The 16,408-nt window shown below is 37.9% G+C and overlaps 1 protein-coding gene across 2 annotated transcripts in view; it reads right to left on the reverse strand.

Annotated features, from left to right (window-relative positions):
- Positions 1-16,408, reverse strand: part of STXBP6 (syntaxin binding protein 6) — a 93,905-nt gene that overhangs the window by 50,778 nt on the left and 26,719 nt on the right. For both annotated transcript variants that reach the window (XM_008639561.2, XM_017742225.1), the window contains one exon: positions 8,319-8,504. In XM_008639561.2, the coding sequence (XP_008637783.1) occupies positions 8,319-8,472 (154 nt within the window). In that variant the 5' untranslated portion in view covers positions 8,473-8,504. The remainder of the gene's footprint in view (positions 1-8,318; positions 8,505-16,408) is intronic.

The following is a 16,408-nucleotide window of genomic DNA, read 5'->3' on the forward strand; positions in this document are numbered from 1 at the left end:
CAGTGAGGGAAGATTGGACAGACTTAGTTCATTAATTAATTCCCACCCTACTGTGTTTTACAGGTGAGTCTTGCTACTTGACTGGTATCTTGAGCACCTGTGGCAGCAGTTTACATAAACCGGGGGATAGAGGCAAAACACACCAGTAAATCAACCATCAGTTCTGATCTGTTCTTTTTCTATTTAACTTGCTTTAAAAGGATTATTTACAGATTAAAGTCCCAAACAGAAAATATTTAGACATCAGAATTGCATTATTCATCTTTTTCTTTGTCAAGGAAACAATAAAACCTACCTAATGATAGAGAAGCTTGATGTAGTATTCTAATCACCTTAGCAGTTCCTTTGTTAAGTCCTTCTTATGGGCTGCTCTGCACTGAAAATTATTTGATAGTACAGTATTTAAAGGCCAGATGTATAGTGAAAACTTACAGGATTTGACTCATACAGCTTGGAATACTATAAAAGGATAAGATTTTAATCTGATGTTTATCTACTAAAAGAGTCTGTAATACAGTAAGCACTGGTCAGGGAGAAATAGAACTTCTGGTTTTGTTCCCAAGATGATATTACTTGTAAGAGCAAAACTATACAGCAATCAACAGAAATGCTTTCTGAAATGCAATGTCAAGGGAACATTCCAGATGTTTTCTGCCCAGTATGATGCAAGTTCAACGATACATAATGCAGTGAGGCAGGGTATTATGCATACTATACTCCGGCACCATGAAAACTAAGAAAACTGTTCAGAATGAGTCCTATTGCAAGCAAAACACAGCGGTTTTAACTGTTATGGTACCATAAGAATAGTTTCTGCCAAAGCTAGCAATTAGGGGATACTCACACAGGTCTCATGTGCATGGTTGCTGTACTCCAACTTGAAGGGAAAGCTACCATGGAAATTTGTTAAGTAGAGCCTTACTTATAGCTCTGCATTTTTATCACATACAAGATAGCAACAAGCCCTGCCAAAAGCCTCACTTGGAAAAAGAATGAACTAACTGTTTCCAAAGACATCGCAATATTCAAACATTTTAACCTGGCATTAAACTTGATGCAAGCATCTGCCATGTTCTGGGCAAAACATGGCACTGAAATACATCATCACCACTGAAGTAAGGTGCTGCCAGCTCCTGAGGAATACAAACCTACCCAGCACAAGTAATTACAATAAATGGATGAAGCTCTACAGAGCCCCCATTCTCTTCTGAACACAGAGGGGAGTGAGGGGGTCTGCAACATAACTTGATATTGTCACTGGAAATAACTTTGCTAGCAACAAATGCAAGCACCACACTAAAACATACTCAGTGGTAAAGAAAATAGAGTAACCTGCCACATACACAGTCCCAAGAAGGCATTATCTCATTCAGAAGTAGAACAGATAAGCACTGCAATGATAAATTTTTTTTTTTTTTTTAAATTAGTGGAGCAAAGAAAGAAAGTGGAATGAAACACATTCTACCATCTAGACATTGAAAAGTTTCAAGGCAAAAACCATTCCAGAGGAGGAAAGCCATTTTTTCAAAATTGCACCATGGCCAGAAGAAACAAGGATTCAAATGTCTTCTATGAACTCCAATTATCAACTAAGTTTTATACAAACAGTGCACTGTATACATCCAGAAAATTGTTTCCCAGCTTTTTGAATTGAAAAATTCAAAAAAATACAGTTGGAAAAAATGTTAAAGCAGACAGGAAATAGCATATGAAGGCTGACAACACCTCTGTATATTTACTTACTGGTAGTAAAAACAATTACTGTATAAAGACTAAATAAAAATTAAAGAATTTAGTATGGTTACACTTTACACAGGTATATACCAACACACTTACACCTAAGCATATCAAAAGATACCTAGCAGTAAAATGAAGAAAAAAAAGAGTTGTAGCTTATTCATCAGAAAATATATAATTGATTATTTTCCCTCTGTGCTGAAGACACTCTGAAAAAAATTAACCTATGTAATATTGCATTAAAAAGAAACAAACTGTCTATATCTCTACAAGTAAAGTAAAGTGATTTCTCAGGGCATCTTGCTATCCTAAAGGCAAAACCAGTCACCTTAAAAGCCATTCCTGGCACGCTTCCACAGATTCTTCCCAAACAGCAAACTACATCACTTTTCAGAGCTAGCTGTAGCAATGACTCACTATTTTACCAGTAAAAAAAAAAAAAAGGCTCTCCTCATAGCATCTTCATCACTGTACTTTATTTTTTACAACTATAATACTAGTTGTAATGGTTTCATATGAATAAAGGTCAACTGAAGTTGTTACTGTTTCTCATGGCCAGAGATTCTAGTGCACACATTTGCACCAGCCCAGCTGCATGAGCAATGATAAAACATTTCACTGAGCACTTACAAGGCAGTCAGAGGCATCACTCCATGGGACTCCAGGAATAAACACAAAGAGGTTGCCATGAGACTGGAATCTAATGACATGTATGTGGAAACCACAGAATGTTACATCAGTTTAACTCCACCCACGCTAGCAAACTGTACAACTTTGACTTAGTCAACATGAAAGCAAACTTTGCACAGTATCTGTGTAGATTTTATCCCTGGGTAACTTGAAGCAAAAGCAGCCAATGACTCTGCACAAGAAAGTTTTAGAGGATCAGTAGCCAACTGAAGAAAGTATCCAACATGTCTGTACTTTGACACTAAAAGAGCTAACAAGGAATAGTACATTTATCTTCTGTGTTTTCTGCATTGTAAAGTCCTCTCCACTGAATTCTGGAGTAGTTTCTCCACTGGCAATCAGGAAGTTTTATCAGATATTTTCAGATAAAACGCTAAAGTGTTAGGCAGAGAATTAGTGATGGCAGCAGCCACACTTTTTATACCAATGGTTAACATTCAAGGAACTCATCCAGAACAGGAATGCTTGACATCTAACTCCTCTGAGGGACAGAACATGAATCTTTAAGCCAACATCTGCAACAAGCAGCCATTGCTAAACATCCTAGTCTATGCCCAGATGTTCAGCCATGGTCCAGTCCGTGTCCATGGGGCTGGGCAAAGCACCACAACTGGCCTGCAGCTGTCTGCAAACAGCAGTCCAGCTCAGAGCTTGAAGAAGACTGGACCACCATTTTGCTGGTGTGTTGTTCTGAGCTGACCAAATCTCTTATGTCAGTCATGACCTATGTTGTATAAATAATCAAATATTCAATAGAGTCTGACATCTAAGTGGGTCAGATTGAAAGTCAGTATGATGAACGCTGAAGTAACATTCTCACTCCTTAATACAACATTTAAACAGAGGGAAATTACCACCACCACCCTCTATCCCCAGGCCACAAAACACTCAGTAATACATCAGTACAGCCTTTGGGCAGACAAATAGAGCATTCTCCTGGAAAGTCAGTGGAAAATGACATTTACTTGGTTTCTCATGTCCTGAAAAGGAAACATGAGAATTCTCTGCACTATAAGCTCCTGAAAATGGGATGTTTTCTTCAGTAAGAAAACTCTGAAAAAATCCTGGGAGATTGTCACTTCAGTAAAACTCAAATGGAAAATAAGAACACATTAGGAGAAAACGGAACTCTTTTGATAACAAGTTCCTTCTCACTACTTCCCAATTTTCAGTTCAGCCACCATGCTGAAAACTCAATTGCACTTATCCTGCCCTTGAACTCCCCATGAAATTATGGCAGCCACATCAAGTGACCTCAAAAGGAGCAAGAGATTTAGGTCAATCCTGGGTTACATTCTATTCCACGAGCAGCCAGTATGGGAGGAACAACAGATTTGTAATTGGAAAAACAATTTCATGACACCATGGCCTTACAGCCGAAATATCAAAGTACAAAAGCTCCCATTGCAAGTGTAACTGAGCATGGCGGTTAGGTATCAGCTGTAAGCGTACAAATGAGGATATCCACAGAACTATTTAAGCTCATAAACCAAGTCTCAGTCTCTCTGTATACTTAGAAACAGAAGAAAAAAAACCCAAAAGCCAGCAGCCTATTGTGGTAAACGCAAAAATCTTTTTAAATTATTGACTGCCTATCTTTTGAACAAGTCTGTCATATGGTCAATAAAGTTAACTTTTAAAGAAGGGAAAAAGCCCAATAGGCTCTCCCCCTGCACGTGCATCTTATTTTTGTGTATTATTTCTTATGATTTCTTTGCATTTCCTTTTGGCTTTTCTAGCACCATTCTTGATGGATTGTACTTCTGCATGAAAGCCGTTCAAATAAAGCCCTGAACTGACAGTGTTAATTTAATTTGGAGATGGCAAAGAAAGAACACTATTAAAAGTCATAACCACAGGGGTAAAATGTTTCCCTCTTGGTTTTAAAGAAATTAGGCTTTATACTCTAATCCCAAGGTTTTCAGCAGAAGGACTAGAAACATTGGTGCAACTAAGCTGAGTGCTACTACACAAAAGAATTCAGGTTCAAAAGGAACCATATGGTTCATTCAGTTCACCACCACTGCAATAGATATTTAATCCTGAAAGGTCAGCGCAACATCCATACACACAAACTGGAACATTTCCAATGCATAATGACATTAAAAGTCTTTTTAAATAATAGAAGTTATTTAAAAAATGTAATGATAGTGTCAAAGAAATAACACACATAGAACTCTGCACAACCAAGAAGCCAATGACCTATATTTCTGAGGTGACCTTTTAAGTATTTTATACTTAATTCAGAGTTCTAAATAAGGCTAAGAACTATTTTAAACAATTATGTTTCAATTATATAAGACAATGGTGACAAAATTAAAACTTAGATCTGATCCAATAACTATCACTAGGTCTGCTAGTGTGGAGGAGGTGATAAATATCCACTTTCAGCTTTGAATTTCTTGTCTTTTCTCTGTGTTAAATCCTCTTATACATTACAAAATAATCCCAGTTTTCATTTTCTCTGTTCTGCCTACAGCCACCCCACCTCTGTGTTTCCCATCTGTCTACTCATTTCTTGTTGTTCTTCAACTGAGTAACTCCTTAAAGATCTGTCTTGGCTCTGTTTGCCAGTTTAACTTGGCTAGCTCCAACACTACGCTAGAAAGCTGCAGGTAACCCAGCTGCTTGATTTCCACCAGGCTGTCAAGCAGTCTCACTACAGCTTTCTTAACTTAATCTGTCTCCAGTTTCAGATTACAGGCTTTAGATATACCTCTTTGGAGCATTAATGTTCATTTCTAACCAACTCAGTATTCAATATTGTAAAGTTAAAAAACCCAGTACATACTTGAAATACCAATATTAAGGAAGAATCTCCCTTACTCTCCTATCTTGCGCTGCTCAGTATTTTTTTATTTTAATGGTTCACTATCCCATCTCTGAGACCTGAGGGCATTCTCCCTGCTCAGCATCGCTATCCATGCTTTCAGAAATTCAAATAAACAACAACTATGATAGGATGTATTTTCAACACCAAACTTCAATTCAACACTGAAAGGAAAACATTTAACTCTGGTTATAACAATTTGTGTATTTTCTCAATTACAAACTGAGCAGTAAATAGAAGTAGCTGTCACAGTGGCTGATGCTTCATTTTCTGTACCATATCTTGGTTGAAACCGCAACTAGACAAGATATTTTATATTCCCAAATATTTATATCCCTTAAGGATATAAAGAGTCAGTTTCTGTTCTTTCAACTGACAAATTCTGTTCTAAAGGGTAAATGATCAAATTCCTTTCAGCAAAGGCCAAACTGAATTAGTCCGAGAAATCTATGAAGAGAGAGATATTCCAGTCACTTTGTTTACCTAATACATAGCAAACCTGGCAAAAATGGGACAAGAGCCAAAGGCTGGTAAAGGCATTTCCATGGGAGAGGTTGCAACACTCAGCATTAAAGCATGCGTTGGTCAAAGTGTAAACACAAATCCAGAGCTAGCCACCACTCTGTCTGCTTCACTGTACATAATTACATCAAAAAAGGAAGGTAATCAAGTGTATTCTGTTATCCCAAGATACAGTCTGTCTTGGACAGTTTAGAGCACAGCTAAATTGCCATGCCCACATTAACTTAGCCTTACTAAACAAAAACTTCTTCTGTAACAACTTCTTGCTGCAACTAAAACCATTACTGCTTCACAGCCATCAGGAATAGGCAAAAATTACAGTTTATCCTCGTCACAATTTCTTTTAAACACAGTGGCAGAAACAGTTGCTCCCCAATGCTCGGTTTTGTGCCTTTGATGATTCCTGAATAAATAACTAATTGCACTTGACCCTGCTGAATTGCATAATCTTCCTGATCAGACTATTTGGAATGTGACATCAGAGCCAGGCAGTCCTCTCCCTGCTCACTTTGTTGCCTACTGAAATTACCAAATATACTTTGCTTTTGTAACATAAAATAAATGTATATGAAAAAACCTGGTCTCAGATCTGTTCAAAACCCCACAAACAGCAAGCCACCTGTGAGGGTTCTCGCAATACCAATATGTAGTGTCTGCCACAAAGTAATTTTATTTAGATCCTGAATGCCTTTCCTTATCATAACTGACAAACTCTGCTCAAGTCAGGACACCTGATATTTCTTCCTTACTCATAATACGCTATCCTGTGGCAGAAAAACAATAAATGCATTCAAGACCACTCACTGTCTTAAAATCCATGTTGACTGATACATATACATATGGGATGGGGGAGCTGAAGAAAGGCTAAGTTTTCCAGAATAGCAATTAAAAAAAAAACAAACAAACAAACAAAAAACAAAACAAAACAAAAACCACCTACAGAAAATTGTAAGCATAGATCACATCTCTAACCTTTAATCGTGAACATGGGTATCAAATACCTGTGTATTCCAAAACTTACTGCACAGATTTAGAACATGATTGCTCTTTACAAGGAGACTTAGAAAAACAATTGGACTGACATTTGAAAAATATGACTGCCAAAGGAAGAAGAGCTTAGCTTTGTTTAAAAACATTAGTGATGTGAACATTTCTTTAAGAGATGGGAGGCCTAGGTTAGTTTCATCTATACCTTGAGAAGACTGAAACCTACAATTCTTACATCCAAACAGAGTATCCCAATCACAAGTCTAGGGAACAGCCTAGGTGAATCAATTTTTAAATCCTTCCCTGAAGCTCTGTATGTGGGCAGAATGGCTGAGGTCACTTGGTTTACTCAGCCTGAGAGGAGACTGAGGGGAGACCTCATTGTGGTCTACAGCTTCCTCAAGAGGGGAAGCAGAGGGTCACACACTGATCTCTTCGCTCTCATGACCACTGATAGGACCTGAAGGAGCAGCTTGAAACTGTTAGGAAAGGCTTAGGCTGAGTATCAGGAAAAGGTTCTTTATTCAGATGGTGTTCAAACCCCTGAACAGGCACCCAAGGGAACTGGTCACAGCACCAAGCCTGGCGGAGTTCACAAAGTGTTTGGAAATGCTTTCAGACACATGGTGCCATTTTTGGGGTTACCAAAATGCAGGGTCAGGAGTTGGCCTCGATGATCCTTGTGGGTCACTTCCAACTCAGGATATTCTATGATCCTATAATGACAAGCAGCTGTAAATGAAAAGTCTTCTGTTTTGTCTCACTGACCTCAGTATCCGTGTGCATATCCTCTGCAGCTTGTACTTTAACATAAGCATTTGTACATATGTATGCAAATAACATCTAGTAACATTCAGTAAATGTCCATTTTCAGGGTGGATGTGTGATGCCTTAGAACAGTAATAGAGTCACTGAGTTTTACCTCCTATGCTTTGAAAGTTTTAACATTATTTTTAAAAAAACCCCACAATTCGAAAGAGTCCATATAACACTCTCATTTAGTCCAAAAATAATTGCACTTTTCTGAGATTCACAGAACACTTCTTCTGGCCACTCTTTGTACTTCCAGCATGATGTACACACTCAAAGGGAGCAACTGATACACCTAAAGACCTAAGTGACTAAATCTCCCTAAAATACCAAAGGTATTCACACACACTCAGTTGGCAGACATTGAAACATGGCATAAAAACATGGCATTGTATATCATTTTAATGTCCTGAAAAGTTCATCCTTCTAAGAAATATCTTAATCTGACTAAGGAAAGACTGTTACCAACTATTCGATTTGTTCATACTCTGCAGCTGTGATGTGAGAGAACACCTAGGGGTTTTTTAAACAATGAAACCACCTGTTCAATTTATTATACTATATAAATATAAATAGCCTAGAGCACGTGGCTCCTCAAGACAAAAGGTATAAGTGCTATAATTCTCTGATTACATTATGAAGATTGGAATCACCCAGCTCCTTATGCTACAGACACCAGCTAATCAGTTAATCAAAGATAAGCCTAAACAAATAACTGGATGTCAAAAGTCATTAATCTTACCTGACAGGCAGATGTATGTTAAATATTCACCCTGACCCCCAGTAGCTAGAAAAGGAATCTTTTTTTTTGTTCTTCTTTTCACTTGAACAGCTCCCAGCATCCTTTCATCATGTGGGGCAAAAATCTCTTTGCTGATTGCAGATTTGGCATTCATTGTAGATCAAAGGTATAGCAGACTGCTGCTCCCTAAAAATAAAATCATAAATACAAAACAATATTAGAAACTCTTAAGTTATATCAAAGTCATTAAAAACTCTGACCTTCAAAGAAAGTTTTTAATGCCTCAAAAAATTTAGAAAATAATTTCATATTCTTAGAGGCAGAATTTTCCAAGTATTTAAGTGTCTTCACTGAAGTTGTTCTCCACACTTCTTAAATTTGCTTATACTAGCTTAACTTATTTTGGGCAGAAGCCATTCATGCTAGCACTTCAGTATGTCACAAAATCTTCTCAGAGAAACAACCTGTTTAACTTCATGCAGCATAAAAGCTTCATTAATTCCCCCTCTGATAAGTGAGGGAAGCTCAGATCTGTGCCCCACATTCACAGGGAAAGCAGTGCAAGGGCATTGGGAAGGAGCACTGTGGTTGTGCTGGCACACAAAAAGTCCCGTTCACAGAAGATAGAGAAAGCTTCAGACTTGGTGAAATTGTTCCTTCAGGAGCACTGCTCTTGGTGACAGTACTTGATTGCACAGCTCTTGCACCTCTTGCAGCTTTAGCACCTCATCCCCTCAACTCCTCTGGAATTACTAACTGGGCAACTGCAAAGGAAACAGTGTCAGAGACACCATGGGGGTCAACGCAGACAAAACCACACCTCTACTTTTGTGCTAAGTAATTTTGACCCAGGTCAGTTCCTCAGTGTGTTTCGTAATGAAACAGCACAGTTGACTTAGGAGAGACACTTGTCTCAGGAGAGACATACGCATTTGTAGAGGAAAAAATCCTTGTAGAGAACAGGGAGGGAGGAGGGAAGCTGCTTAATCATGGGTGTCCCACAAAACAAAACTCAACACAGCTTACAGAAGAGGCTAACTAAAGGAGGGAGAACTCAGAGGGGACATTAACAAGTTCTTTGTGTAACCTATAACTCTGGTTAGTTCTGAAGTTTTATAATACGTACACAGGCCCCCATTCATGGAAACTGCTGAATGACACCTGTAATTGTTCATACATAATGACACTCCAATACACACAGATTAATTTACTCATTTCTGCATTACTAAGACTTGAAAGCTGACAGAAGTTTAACATCCTTAGCTTTCTTGGTATGAAGAAGATTATACTCAGGCCTGAACTATGTGATAATTCTGCCTGCGGGATCATTTGATATTTACCACAATTTAAAAGAAATGTAAATAAATTACAGATAAATTATATTATCATGGATCCAAGAGAGTCATGGATCCATTATTTTTTGTGTGCATACTACCAGCAAAGTAAGCGTCTTAACACTTTCAGAATCAATGTTTTGTTGTCACTATTTATGATATTGGCTTTGTCATTTTATATACATCTACCAGAAGCTGTAGGCAGACAGGCAAAGTAGATACCAAATGCTGTGACTGGAACCTCCAACTGAAGCGTGCACTCCTGGCTGCAGAGATTGTGATCCTTCTGTTCCCAGTACTTGGTTGAAAACAGCTTCAGATGCCATATTCACGCAATAATCTAACACAGTGTGTACTTAACACAGCTGCCAAATGTGATGTGAAAACTGACACTAACACAAACCACAGAAGCCTATTTATTTAAAGAAAATAACTAATAGTGCCTGTGTACAAACAGACTTCTGAGATTGAGATGTCAATATAGTTTAGATGAAGTTGTTTTTTGTAAGGCAAAAAATCAGCAGCTGAATTCAAATAAGCAACGTTCTCCCTATGTACTAGTAGATGCATGCAAAAGACCTTTGCTTAAGGTAAAGCCTTCCAATGCTCCTCGTTTTCACAACTGGAGATAATACAATCTTTGCCAGTTTTACTTAAAAAAAAAAAAAAAAAAAAAAAAAATAGTTTAGATGAAGTTGTTTTTTGTAAGGCAAAAAATCACAAGGAACATGAATAAGTCTCATTTTTTCCCATTCTCCAACAAAACCCCTCTCCTCGTACAAGAAAACAAAACCCAAAGCACTGCCTGTACATGGACAACTTCATGTTGTATATGCATATTTCTTTGCAAAATAATGTTTTTCTCTTGGTGCACATTCCAGGACAAATTTAAATCATCAGCAGTTTCCACTCATGCCCCATATGAACTCATGCATTGGAACATGAACTTTTTCCTCCCATTTGTACTCAAATACAAAATAAAATGCCTTAAAGAAACTTTACTGGAGGATCTCTGAGCACTCTGAGACAGTGCATTACTGCTTGTAACGTTAACGCTTCAGAGGTAAGGGGGATTTAAAGGTTTCAGTAAACCTAGGAGTCCAGAAAGAGAGACCACATTTCCTACCTCACATGCTTTGTTCCATATATTTACTTCCACTCAAATTATTATAATGATGCTTTTGGCTGAACAAAGACCCCATTTTCCTTCTGCAATTTTTCACTCCTATCATAGCACTATGGAACAGGATGTCAGCATTTACACTGTGTCCCCAGCATGCAACAGAAACACAGAGAGGGCAGATTCCTGTGTGGATTTGAAAAAGTGTCTGCAATGCGCTGCTCATTTGCATCTTCTCACATCTTTCTCTACTACAGTTCTTCTCCATTATATTTCTATCTCTAAAAACTTCCTCTATGAACAGCTGACTATTCCTGTAGGAGCATGTGAAGGGACAGCAATTAAAGGCAATTCCTTAAAAAGAAGATTAAATAAAACCAAGATAATTAAGCTGAATCCTTAATGGATCCCACGTGTTCAGTACAAAAAAAACTGGACAGTTTTCTGGTCAGCCAGAATCTCAGACTCTTTTCAGGCACACAGCCAGCAAATGGCTACTTTATCTTTACACCCACATGTTTCATAGGACTCTATGCAAATAAGTGGAAAAGAGGAGATTTACAGTATCTTTGTTGAGGGTATAGGTATGCAGAAAGAACTGGGAAAACTAATCCTCAGCATATAGTAGAATTCAAATAGGAGTAAATTAGAAAGGAGAAATGAAATACAAAGCAAGAGATGGAAGAGGACGTAATGGTTTCCAAAAAAAGGAAAAAATGTTCAGTATGCCAAACCGTGCTGTTTTCAAGGATCTTTAGTTTAATCACAAACAGGGATGGGCTCACAGGACAGGCTAACCACTGAAATGCTGCCTGCAGTGTGAAATCATCTGAGCAACCCACTATTCTTGGAATAGTAACACTAGCAAGCACTCAAATCTGCTTTTAATAAAGCCACTATCCTGAAAGAGGACATCTACTTTAGGAAATAATTTCAAGATGCTGTTGCCAAAAGAACAGCTTCTGCTATTGTGCTAGTTGCCTGGTATTTACTTGCCGGAAGTGTTTAAACTACTTGGAATATTACAGGTCATCAAAATCCTGTATTTGCTGTCATCTCAAACAAATAGCTAGTACAACTCTGGAAAAAGCAAAAAATTATTTTAAACCCGAGGCAACTAACTTATAAATCTTTAAGGAACAAATATTAGAACATACAAGTTCCAAAAGTTGGTTTACAATACATTTAAGTGTTACTTTATCCTAAAGGAATAACACCAAGTTTAATTAGCTCTGCAAACAAGGATCAAATCAGTAGACCAACCTTATTGTAAAGCAGTCGAGGTAAAATCTTTAAAATGCTTGAACATAAAAAAAAATAAATCAGATCTTCTGTCATCCTTCTATTTTCAAATCTAACTTTGCTTGACAGATATTTATTTAGATTAGGACAACAGCAGCAGCCAGAAAGATTCTATTACTTCCTACTAACAGGGGTTTATGACTTTTAGAAGTGTTTACTGGAAAGAAACTCAATCATTCTCCAGAGTTATTTGCAGGCTGTCACATTTCCAATTTATTTTTCCAAATAACCTCTCAGCTATGACTGGGTCATTTGAACAATGTATTAATTCCAAAATACGAGAATTATGAAACTGTAACTGTATTTGTAGCAGTTCAAACTAGAAACAAGAAATGTGTTTTCACTTACATATGTAATTACAAAATAAACTGCCCAATCAAGCTCAACTGGACATAAATAGGCTTCAGAGAGCAGCAGCTCCTAAATGCAAAACTTGAATATTTCATGCTATGAAGTGACTTTTTTCCTGTCTTTTAAGCGAAGCTTTATACTGTAGCCCACCTAATCCAAAAACAACACATGGCAAAATTTACTGTAAATTAGAAATACAAGCCTTATTAACTTTCTTTTTAATCAAGCCATTGTTTGGTTATGGGAATTTAGCAGCATTGTTTACTGAAACCTTGAAGTAGCCTTGTTTGAATCACTGAATCTCTCAAAAACTCCTAGAATAAGCAAAAGAAACAGGAAAGACCATACTGGCTACCATACTGTGCAGCCTGAGAACAAGTGATGTTTCTTGTCAAGGAAAAACAAATAGGAGAGGAGAAATGCACAGTACTAGGATCTTACAGTCAGACAGAACCAGTAAATACCTCAATGCTTGACATATTTCTTCACCTGAGGCAGGCAGCCTGAGGCCCTAAGCAATTCCTATAACCTTTCATTACAAGGGAAGGTGATCTGAATTCTGTGCAAGTTGTATGGACCTACAGATCTAAAAACACAGAGCTCTGAATGGAATATGTATTTATAAAGAGGAAATAAAAAAAAAGGGATGCAAAAAAAGGAAGGTACCTTTGAGTGTATTTTGTCTCTAGCACAATCCTTAAAAAAAAAAAAAAAATAAAGTTCACCTACAAGTTTTGCACACCTTCCTCCAACATCCTGCAAAAAACCCCAACATCTACTTACAAAGACAGATTATCAGGGACATCAATGAAATCCCACCAATGGGTAAATGAGAACCAGTCCTACTCTCATGTGGAAGACAGAGCAGCTGCTTTCATTTTCGTACTCTGCTCTGCTATGTGAAATACATACATAGAGCATCATGGTAAGTAATACCTGTACTTCCTCAAGCCAGGTGTAGCAAAAGGAGAAGATGCAGTATTATTTGGTTGAATCTGTGCCCCTAAACTGTCTCCAAACAGTACAGAAAATTAAGTAGGAGGTGGCACAAGAAGGCACCAGAGACATATTGAGGGATGAGTTACTGTGTATTCCAGGTCATAAAGCTTTTTCTTGTTGTGAAAAGAAAACAGCAGTTCCAGATCTAGAAGCTAATGTCCTAGTAAACAGTACCATGGATCCCAGCCCACAAAAAGGATGTAATACTGAAGTGAACCTAGAATACTGCAATCTGGGAAAATCCAACTCAAATATGAGACATAACATTTCTGTTCTGCGATTCTGTGTGTGAATGGCTGCAGACTGTTAGTAGATTACTTTAAACAGGTGTGCGAGAAAACAATTATGTATTCAAGAACTGCAGCAAATTAAAACTAATTTCTGCTTATGTTTTCATATCATTCTGGATGAAGACTATATTCATAAGAAATTAATAAAGTAATAATGCAAGAATCAGTGGACACTAATTCTTTCAGCATTTTCTTAACTGCCAAAAGCAGCAGTGTTCCCTAAATATGCCTTCCCCTGGAACCAGTGTGAAAAGTTGGAGGTGTTTTTGGGAGTTGCCCCAGGGAGGAAAAGGCATCTCTGTAGGGGTGGTACAGCCCTCTCCAGGTCTTTCTGAGTGAAGAGCAACAGCTGGCGACCCACTCAGGTTCTCCTTGTGAGAGTCCCACAATCTGAAAGTCATTATTATTTTGAGAATGTAAGAATTTGAAAATAAAGATAGACAACACCACATTAAGCAGCATCACCCAATCAGCAAAACTGTTTACCAAAAGCCAGTCAAGAACTTCTCAGGAAGACTCCTTTTGAAACAGAAACATTTTGAATCTCACAGAAATTCACCAAGAAATTTAGGAACTGTCAGATGTTAACTAAGCCACAGAGAGACCAGATATGCATTTGTAGAAATTTGCCCTCAGGACACTGGGACATTCATAGCAATAAGAACTACTACTTTTGCATAACATGGCAAATCAGCCTAAAGAGGATAGCTTAATTCTTATGACCTTTCAGAAGTGTTTAGATCTTAAGACCAGTTATTATACCCAACCTTAGGCTTTCAGTTGCAGGAGGGACTGTTAACAGTTTTTTCTGCCATTCCTCAGAGATTTCTTCCTCCAAACAACACCTCAACTCTCTATACTTTTTCTCATTAGCCTACATCTTTTCTGAAATGCAATCCTCAAGTCCGGACTCACAGCTTTATTTATGGCACCAGATTCAACTGAAAGAACTACTTGGCAGGTCTCGGAACAGGCTCCCCAAGTAAGGGGTCACTGCACCATGCCTGTCAGAGTTCAAGGAGCATCTGCACAATGCTCTTAATCACATGGTTTAGTTATAGGTAGTCCTGTGAGGAGCAAGGAGTTGAACTTAGTGACCCCTATGGGCCCCTTCCAACTCAAGATATTCTATAGACACCTATAAGGAGTGAATACTCCTTATACAGCTACTGCCACACAGTCAGCAAAAGGTAAGAGCTTCAATTCAACATCTACCATGTTCTTCAATCTTTTTGTGGGGAAGAAAAAAAAACCAACCACATTTGACATCTGAATAACTAATTATTCCAACTCCACAGGGAATTTTTGTACTAACTGCTTTAAGGCTATTTCTTCTACTGTACAATAGTTTTACATTCCAATTCTGTCTTTTACCACTAGCAGTTCTCTAGATTGACACCCACCAAAAGTCAGGAGGTACATTCGGTGTGTCATCACTTTGGACAGTTAAAATTGTTTGAGACCTAACACAGCCTCCTTTCACTCCTGCAGTTAGAACTAGAAAGATACCAACTCCTTAGAATACACTTCTGAATCATTTCTGTGTTCCTACATCTTATGCTACTTTCTTATGTGAACTTAATTTCCTTAGTTAACCAATGACAAATATCACATGAGACAGCATCAGAGGCACCATTAAAGCAGTTCCAACTTATTCATATGGCCTAATACTTTATCACAAACCCAAATCAACTGGTTTGAAGTTGCATTTGAGCTATTGCTGCTTGTTCCATAGTTTGTCCATATTTTGGCATAGAAAAATCATGAAAAAAAATGTGATTAAAGGATACTGGTGAGAAGGAGCAGCCATGTGCCTCAAGGAAAGGGCACCTAGTTTGAAGGGCTGTAGTTTAGAACACACACAGTTTCTTTCAGCAGTTTGTGATGTTTAACTCATGACCACCTTGAGCAATAGTACTGGCAGAAATTAGTGATTTCTTTTTGTGCCTCTCTTCCTTATGACACCATAAATGCTTCTGCAGTAGTGCAGTGAACTAGACAAGAATTAATCCAGTTTTAAGCTATCTCAAAAAAAAACCAGTGATTAGTTTTGGTTTTACTCAGATCAGGCTCCCTGATATAGTGCACTCTCCTGTGTGTCAGCTGTATGAAGTGCAGATGGTAAGATTAGGGCTCCCATGGGCCCCCAGCAGCGATAGTTTACAAGGATGAAATTGCACTTCAAAGACAGAACCCAAAATGTCATATGTACTTTCATCAGATATTGAAATCACTGACTGAGGACATGGCATGGAGCCAATCTAGACAAAACTTTTCAAAATCAAAACTTGCTACAAAGAACCAAACTTACTAAAAAGTGCTAAAACAGGAGCTCATATGGGACTTCTCCTTGATAAGAACAAATGGGACTCAAGATAGTATAAAATTTCTTGGTATACTGACTCCATTAGTTGTTGGGTTAAACAGAGAGATAGCAATAAGGCAGGTTAAAAGTTGGGGTCTGTTACATTGCTATCAGAACTTGTCTATAGGAATATACAAAACATGATGCAATGCTATTACTGCAGTATAGCTCATATAACTACAACACACTAACATCACCAACTCTGTCAAGACATCTCACAGGAACAAGATTCTGACTTATTAAGTACTGATAGTTGAAAAAACACATTTAATGGGTTCATAATTTAGTGTACAGGTTGCCAGAGAGACAGGTTATTCCTAGAGTACCAG

The sequence above is a fragment of the Corvus brachyrhynchos genome, unplaced genomic scaffold (genome assembly GCF_000691975.1).
Source record: "Corvus brachyrhynchos isolate BGI_N302 unplaced genomic scaffold, ASM69197v1 scaffold115, whole genome shotgun sequence".
Classification (NCBI taxonomy): Eukaryota; Metazoa; Chordata; class Aves; order Passeriformes; family Corvidae; genus Corvus; species Corvus brachyrhynchos.